Raw genomic sequence first — 8,662 nt, 5'->3', positions numbered from 1 at the left:
CCCAACCTGTCCAAGTCACCCTGCATTCTCATAGCATCCTCCTCACAGTTCACACTGCCACCCAGCTTTGCGTCAGCTGCAAATTTGCTAATGTTACTTGTAATCTCTTCATCTAAATCGTTAATATATATTGTAAATGCATTTCGTTGTCTCTAATGCATTTCGTTGTCTCTGTACTGTACACTGACAATGACAATTAAAATTGAATCTGAATCTGAATCTAAATAGCTGCGGTCCCAGTACTGAGCCGCATCCGAATAGTGAAAGGGCTGGATAGAATGGATGAGAGAATATTTTCACCAGTGGGAGAGTCTAGGACCAGAGTGCACAGCCTCAGACTTAAAGGATATTCCTTTGGGAAGGAAATGAGGAACTTCTTTCGTCAGAGGGTGTTGAATCTATGGAATTCCTTACCACATATGGCTGTGGAGGCCAAGTCAGTGGATATTTTTAAGGCAGAGATAGACAGAGTCTTGATTAGTACGGGTATCAGGGCTTATGGAGAGAAGGCAGGGGAATGGGGTAAGGAGGGAGAGATAGATCAGCCATGATTGAATTTCGGAGTAGACTTGATGGGCCGAATGGCCCAATTGTGCTCCTATCATTATGATCTTATGCAGTCCAGTGACTGCAAACACGGTAATTCCCAGTCGTTACTTACCAAAGTTTCTGTATTTTACATCCCGGGTTGCTCAAAGCCGGACACATAGCTTTTACTCCCGAGTCTCCCAGTTTATTAGTTCCAACATAGAGCTCGGTCAGAAAGATGCTTGCATTGAGAGCGGTGGCGAGATCCTCGGCACAAGATTCTGTGAGACCATTTCCCCCCAACCTGGAGATCAGACAGAGTAAGGGTGAAGGATACGGGGAGATAAGAACTAAGAACTGCAAATCCCCACACAATTACATTAATGTTCTGTGTCAGGCATTCAGTGACTATAAACACAATAATTCACAGTCCGACACTTACCACAGTTTTTGTATTTTGCAGCCAGTGTTACTCAGAGCCGCACACACCAGTTTCGTACCAGAATCTCCCAATTCATTGTCACTGAGGTTCAGCTCCGTCAGGGAACGGTTTGCGCAGAGACCGGAGGCCAGATCCTTGGCGCAAGGAGGAGCTAGGTGGTTCCTGAGCAGCCTGGAGAAGAGAGAGGGTGTGACTTCCATAAAAACAGAGAAAGTAAGTGCAGGAGTAGGCCATTCGGCCCTCCAAGCCATTCGATATGATCATGGTTGATAATCCTTAATCAGTACCCTGTCCGTGCTTTTCCCCCCATATACCTTGATTCCGTTAGCCCTAAGAGCTATATCTAACTCTCTCTTGAATATATCCAGTGAATTGGCCTCCACTGCCTTCTGTGGCAGAGAATTCCAGGTTCACAACTCTGGGTGAAAAGGTTTTTCCTCATCTTAGTCCTAAATGGCCTACCCCTTATTCTTAAACTGTGACCTTCTAGTCTTGTTGCACCTTTTATCTAACTTTTCATAAGTTGATAATTCAGATAATAATCTGCCTTCTTGTTGTTACCACCAAAGTGGATAACCTCACATTTATCCACATTATACTGCATCTGCCCACTCACCCAACCTGTCCAAATCACCCTGCAGCCTCATAACATCCTCCTCGCAGCTCACACTGCCACCCAGCTTTGTGCCATCTGCAAACTTGGTGATTTCAAATAGAGAGACAATGGACGGTAAAAATGCCCGGTGGTTTTCAGAAACAGAATGAACGTTCTGTGTCAAAGACGCCTGCTCGATCTCTCACAGTTCAGATTCAGATTCAATTTTAATTGTCATTGTCAGTGTACAGTACAGAGCCAACGAAATGCATTTAGCATCTCCCTGGAAGAGCGACATAGCAAATGATTTGAATAAATAATAATAAGTGTCCGGGGGGGGTGGTGATTGGCAGTCACCGAGGTACGTTGTTGAGTAGAGTGACAGCCGCCGGGAAGAAGCTGGTCCTCGACCTGCTGGTTCGGCAACGGAGAGACATGTAGCGCCTCCCGGATGGTAGGAGGGTAAACAGTCCATGGTTGGGGTGAGAGCAGTCCTTGGCGATGCTGAGCGCCCTCCGCAGACAACGCTTGCTTTGGACAGACTCAATGGAGAGGAGCGAGGAACCAGTGATGCGTTGGCCAATTTTCACCACCCTCTGCAATGCCTTCCGGTCGGAGACAGAGCAGTTGCCATACCATACTGTGATGCAGTTGGTAAGGATGCTCTCGATGGTGCAGCGGGAGAAGTTCACCAGGGTCTGAGGAGACAGATGGACCTTCTTCAGGAAGAAGAGACGCTGGTGAGCCTCCTTGATCAGAGTTGAGGTATTGTGGGTCCAAGAGAGGTCATCGGAGATGTTGACTCCCAGGAACCTGAAGCTAGAAACACGTTCCACCTCCGTCCCGTTAATGTGGATGGGGGTGTGCGTGCCGCCTCTGGACTTCCTGAAGTCTGGTACTTACCGCAATTTCTCTACTTTGCAGTCCGGCCTCTTCAAAGCCGCAGACACATGTTTCACTCCGGAATCCCCCAGGTCATTGGCCCCCAATCTAAATACAGAGTGAGAAACAAAACCGATTCAAACCTCTGGTCAAAAAACTTAATTGAAGAAAATAACTAAATCGCACTGTATTTTTCAGATATTAAGCTGCTGAAAAAAGTGATCCCATCTGAGAGTCTTGAACACTCTCTTATTGAAACTGTGGTCATGAGGGGCATCGAGGAGGAGGAGGAAGAGGAGGAGAAGGAGGGGGAGGGGAGGAGGGAGAGAGGAGAACGGGGAGGGGAAGAGGGAGACTAGGTTTGAACAATTTTCTGGCAGCTTTCAGATATCATTTGTGATTGCAGCCGGAAGTTGGGCTCAGTCTCACATCAATAAACACTCAGTGCTTCTACTCCCACTCCTACTCACAATGATCTTCCGATGACCTACCCCAGCCCCACTTTATGTGCAAGTGACGAATAAAACTCGACTTGACTTGACTTGGATACTCAGACACATCGACTGAATCCCTTCGTGTCGATCTGGGAGTTGGAGCCTTGTCAATGGACAAGTCAAACAGCAGTGAATACGATAATACAATTAATTCTATGGCCGTCATTGACTGATCAGATAACGTCTCCAGCATCCCTTCGCCAGTACCTTGACCCTCCAGTCCTCAGTCATATCAGTGATCAATCCTCTGCTCATTTGTCACAATGCTTCACAATTGAGGGGACTGCCACGAGGGAGGGGGAAGAATAATGATCAATGGAGGACTCGGAATGGGGGAACGCCGTGAGACGTGGGGGGGGGGACATAATGGGACCTGGCGCGGATACTCATTTATGACTTATTTGCATACTTCGGGTATGCAAGCAAAGAATTTCACTGTGACTTGTCACATATGACAATAATGTATTCATTCAATGTGCGTTTCCGTTCTACCAAAGTACGTTTTTCTTCAAAGTTAAAGAGGGGGAAGAGGAACAATGTTCAGTCCCTTCATTCCTCAAGGAGGCCTCAAGACACCAGGGTTCTTCCATGTACAGGGACCCAATCACTTCCCTGAACATGCTAAATATTTAAACGTTCCTGTCCATCCCACTACCCACCATGGCCTACTTCTATGCCCACCATGATGTTTGGCATACCTCATATTCCCACTGGGTAGCTTAGCATCTCTGCAGAAAATGGTTAAGTGACGTCTCGGGTCAGGACCCTTCTTCAGACGGATTGTGACGGATGTGGGGGGGGGGGGGGGGGGTCTGGTAGGAAAGAAAAGACCAGGACAAGCAGATGACTTTAGGCAGGGCAGCTCCGATAGGCTGATTGTTCCCTAAGGACGGTGTGACCAAGAATAATCTCAGTGCCCGTTGCACCTAACACTTATGGGCCTGTCCCACTTTGGCGATTTTTCAGGCCACTGCCAGTGACCATCAAGTTGCCAACAGTCGCCTGAAACACTGGCGACTTCAACGGCGACTGTCAGAGTGGAATATACACACACAAACACATTGCTTCCTTCACCAGCCCATTATGCAGGCAGGGACAGGGCAAGCGGGGGTAGCGCTGTCTGAGTGAAATTCACACGGTGCAAAGCCAATGCGATACGGACACACACCGCGATGAACAGGAAGGTTGGCGCTGTAATTAAGAAGCTAAAAAGCACAGTGTACGGTAACTCCTTTAAAAGAAGGGGGAGAGGGGGGAGAAGGAGTGGAGATAACTTTTAAGAAGCCAGAGATACACGGGTGAGAAGCTCGGGAGACATTAACATTAACGCTCGGTTATCCTTGTTTCTGAAAACTACAGGTACTGCTTACGTTTTTTTCCCCTATGAGCCAATGAAATTCACCGGTCAGCACCAGCTACAACCTACGAGAACCTAAGAGAAACTTCGACCACCTGGCAACCCACTAGGACCTCCCGGCGACCCACCTACAACACAAACATTCTACCGACTCTCCATGGCAACTTAATTCTCGTTGCTGCTAATTTTTCAACAAGTTGCAATTTTGCGCTGACCATAATGAGGCCCCAACTAGTTCCCAGAATGCAGGAACTCCTCATGACCATAAAGGCGACTCCCCAGCAACCCCCCACGAACATGGTCTCCTGCAGTCGCCTAAAAAGTCACCGAAGAGGGACAGGCCCATTACACTTGGTTCACCAAGAACTACTGGATCTGCAGTATAATGTGGATAAATGTGAGGTTATCCCATTTTGGTGGCAAAAACGGGAAAGCAGACTATTATCTAAATGGTGGCCGATTGGGAAAGGGGGAGATGCAGCGAGACCTGGGTGTCATGGTACACCAGTCATTGAAGGTAGGCATGCAGGTGCAGCAGGCAGTAAAAAAAGCGAATGGTATGTTAGCTTTCATTGCAAAAGGATTTGAGTATAGGAGCAGGGAGGTTCTACTGCAGTTGTACAGGGTCTTGGTGAGACCACACCTGTAGTATTGCGTACAGTTTTGGTTTCCAAATCTGAGGAAGGACATTATTGCCATAGAGGGAGTGCAGAGAAGGTTCACCAGACTGATTCCTGGGATGTCAGGACTGTCTTATGAAGAAAGACTGGATAGACTTGGTTTATACTCTCTAGAATTTAGGAGATTGAGAGGGGATCTTATAGAAACTTACAAAATTCTTAAGGGGTTGGACAGGCTAGATGCAGGAAGATTGTTCCCGATGTTGGGGAAGTCCAGGGCAAGGGGTCACTGCTTAAGGATCAGGGGGAAATCCTTTAAAACCGAGATGAGAAGAACTTTTTTCACACAGAGAGTGGTGAATCTCTGGAACTCTCTGCCACAAAGGGTAGTTGAGGCCAGTTCATTGGCTATATTTAAGAGGGAGTTAGAAGTGGCCCTTGTGGCTAAGGGGATCAGAGGGTATGGAGAGAAGGCAGGTACGGGATACTGAGTTGGATGATCAGCCATGATCATATTGAATGGCGGTGCAGGCTCGAAGGGACGAATGGCCTACTCCTGCACCTAATTTCTATGTTTCTGACTGCCAACCATTTGAACTTCCCATCCCATTCTTGCCGTCTGTCCTGCGGCTCGGGTCGCCCGCTGCCAGAGTGAGGCCACACACAAATTGGAGAAAAACACCTCATATTTTGCTTGTGTACTTTACAACCAAGAAGTATGAACGTTGAATTCTCAAATTTCACGTAACTTCTGCAAATGCCCTCCCCTCACTCACCCCCCCCCCCCCCCCCCCCCCCCCTGACTTGGCAGATTCCTCTAGTAAAACGTTGTTAACCAGTTAGCAACGATGCATCACACTTGGGATCAGACCGTCCATAGCCAACAATCACACTATCTCGGAACCACCCTGCCTGAGGTCATGTTGCCGGCCCTAATTTGTCCTGGTCTTTTCTAGCGTCCAGTGCCTCCCACGTACAATCAGCCTGAAGAAAGGTCCCGACCCAAAACCATTTTCTCCAGAGACTCTGCCCGAGTTACTCTCGTCTGTATTCGTTATCAAATAACATCTAAAGTTGTTTTTTCGTTTGGAGATAGTGCGGAAACAGGCCCTTCGGCCGAGTCCGCACCGACCAGCGATTCCAGCACATTAACACTACCCGACACGAAAACACACTGGAGCATTAACCGACAAACCTGTGTGGGAGGAAACCAAAAGTTTACGGAGAAAAGCCACACAACTACGGGGAGAACGTACAAACTCCGTACAGACAGCAGCCGTAGCCAGGATCGAACCTGGGCCTCTGGCACTGTAAGGCAGTAGCTCCACCGCTATGCCACCGTGCCGCCCTGTTACTTATGCCACCGAATCCCAAGCCCCCTGCTGCTTTCCTGTCAATTATTAGCCGACCTCTCCATTCTCAAAATCTAAGTATCCCTTTTACTCCCTCTTTTTATCCTCGCCCCATCACCTTCCACGGACCTTCTTTTCCCCAGGTTTACATTGCACCCCTCTGTCTCTTCTTCCCTTCTTCCCCCCTCCCCCACAATTCCAGTCTTCGTCATTTAATCAATTATTTTGCCAATCAATGCCCTCGTGCGTATCCAGGCTTCGTCCGAGTGAGACCACACCTGGAGGATTGTGTGCAGTTTTGGACCCCTAATTTGAGGAAGGACATTCTGACTATTGAGGGACTGCAGCGTAGGTTTACAAGGTTAATTCCCGGGATGGCGGCACTGTCACATGCTGAGAGAATGGAGCAGCTGGGCTTGTACACTCTGGAGTTTAGAAGGATGAGAGGGTATCTCATTAAAACATATACGATTGTTAAGGGCTTGGACACGCTAGAGGCAGGAAAATTGTTCCCGATATTGGGAGAGTCCAGAACCAGGGGCCACAGTTTAAGAATAATGAGTAAGCCATTTAGAACGGAGACGAGGAAACATTTTTTCTCACAGAGAGTTGTGGATCTGTGGAATTCTCTGCCTCAGAGGGCGGTGGAGGCAGGTTCTCTGGATGCTTTCAAGAGAGAGCTAGATAGGGCTCTTAAAAACAGGGGATATTGGGAGAAGACAGGAACTGATTGTGGATGATCATCCATGATCACATTTAATGGCTGGCTCGAAGGGCCGAATGGCCTCCTCCTGCAACTATTATCTATTGTCCCACTCTCACGGCACTTTTCCAGCTTTCTCCTCACATAAACCGATCTGAAATATCGCCTATCCATTTACTCAAAGATTCCGCCTCCTCCCCCCTCGAGATCCTTCAGCGTATTATGTTTTAGGGCAAAGTTATGCTTTCCAAAAGAAGACACATAAAACATTACCCCAACTCTTGGCACTTGTGCAGTACGGGTGCCAGCCGCTGGAGTCCTTCACATTGAATGAGGCAGTGCTCCAGATTGAGGCATTTAATCGTGCCACAGAACCGAATAACGTGAGACAGGACAGCGCAATCAATTGGCGTAAGCTGCAGTCCACCAAATGAAATTGTTTCCACAAGTCCCAGTGTCTGCTGAGCTAGTGCATGATTCTGAGACTCAAACAGATAATGCATCGTGTTCAGGAGGCTCCTTTTTCCAGCTTCACTCCCAGCATTTCCAGTCTGACGTTTAACCTCCTCCTTCACCCTGTCAATCACCTGGCAGGTTGTCTCATGAGTAAATGGACCCAGAAACTCCTCCAGTGGCCGAGCTGACAATGGGGAGGAGAGACCAGCGACAAAACGGAGAAATACCTCAAAACGCCCGTCAGTCGAGCAGTGAGCTTCAGTGAGGAGTTTCTGGATGCCCCGTGCATTTGGCGTCAAGAAACGCACAAGTGCGGCTACAAACTCTTGGATGGCGAGATGTGTAAATGTGTACACCATGCTCCGGGCACAGTCCTCTTTCTCCAAAAGCTCCATCAGGAACCCAGACAGGAACTGGGAAGGTTGCAGTTTGTACATGCTCAAATCTTCATCCGTGAACACAATGCTTTTTTCAGCCACTCCTGTGAAGGCCATCTGGCCAACCCTCACTAACGTCTCACAGGGGCTCTCAATCTCACGGCTGTGGGTTTTTAGGATGTTGTAAATATAGTAGGAATATAATTGGGTGATGGTCTTGGGAATCCGATACGAGTGACCGAGTGTTTTCATGAAGAAGGGGCCCAGAGCCTGTCCGAGAATCCAACAGTAGGAAGGATTGTAGGTCATCGTGTACAGGATTTCGTTCTCCTCCACGTGTTTGAAAACGGCTGCTGCCACCGTCTGATCTTCAAAGAACATGTTAAAATATTCCTTCCGTTCCTCACCAACAAATCCCAGGATTTCAGTCCAATCGCTGATCTCCGCCTTTTCCAATAAATGTAACGCAGCGGGGCGGGTGGTCACTAGCACTGAACACCCCGGGAGCAGCTTGTGTTGGATTAAACTGTACACAATATCGGACACTTTACACCGGAATTGGGGATCTGTGCACGTGCGCTGAGGGTCAATGTCTCTCTGACTGTCACCAAAATCAATTCTATCCTTGAATTCATCCAAACCATCAAATATAAACAGCAATCCTACTTGGTTTTTCCAAATTTCTCTTAGCATATCACCAAATTACGGATACTGATCCAGAATCAGTTCATTTAGACTTATTTTGCACGTAATTGTGTTTAAATCGCGGAACTTGAAACTAAGGACCAATTGAAAATGTTGGTATATTTTTCCCATGGCCCAATCATAAACAATCTTTTGAACCATTGTTGTTTTT

General features: G+C 47.7%; 1 protein-coding gene across 1 annotated transcript; it reads right to left on the bottom strand.

Moving 5' to 3' along the window:
- Positions 1-640: 640 nt before the first annotated feature.
- On the bottom strand, positions 641-8,632 carry LOC129694382 (NACHT, LRR and PYD domains-containing protein 3-like). Its single transcript, XM_055631081.1, has 4 exons — positions 7,247-8,632; positions 2,469-2,555; positions 971-1,141; positions 641-832 (listed from the first exon to the last, which is right to left on the bottom strand). The coding sequence occupies exons 1-4, from the start codon at positions 8,497-8,499 to the stop codon at positions 658-660; spliced, it is 1,686 nt and encodes a 561-aa protein (XP_055487056.1). The 5' UTR covers positions 8,500-8,632; the 3' UTR covers positions 641-657.
- Between the last annotated feature and the right edge of the window lie 30 nt (positions 8,633-8,662).

Source organism: Leucoraja erinacea, unplaced genomic scaffold (genome assembly GCF_028641065.1).
Source record: "Leucoraja erinacea ecotype New England unplaced genomic scaffold, Leri_hhj_1 Leri_644S, whole genome shotgun sequence".
Taxonomy (NCBI): domain Eukaryota; kingdom Metazoa; phylum Chordata; class Chondrichthyes; order Rajiformes; family Rajidae; genus Leucoraja; species Leucoraja erinaceus.
Note: the sequence above shows the minus strand (reverse complement) of the source record. Positions and strands in the feature narration are given on the sequence as shown.

Excerpts from the sequence above, each read along its gene's own strand:
- LOC129694382 (XM_055631081.1), bottom strand. The coding sequence starts at position 8,499 with ATGCTAAGAGAAATTTGGAAAAACCAAGTAGGATTGCTGTTTATATTT. Across the intron at positions 1,142-2,468 it reads TGCAAAGTAGAGAAATTGCG|GCTGCTCAGGAACCACCTAG; the intron begins GTAAGTACCAGA and ends TCTCTTCTCCAG. Across the intron at positions 833-970 it reads TGCAAAATACAAAAACTGTG|GTTGGGGGGAAATGGTCTCA; the intron begins GTAAGTGTCGGA and ends TCTGATCTCCAG.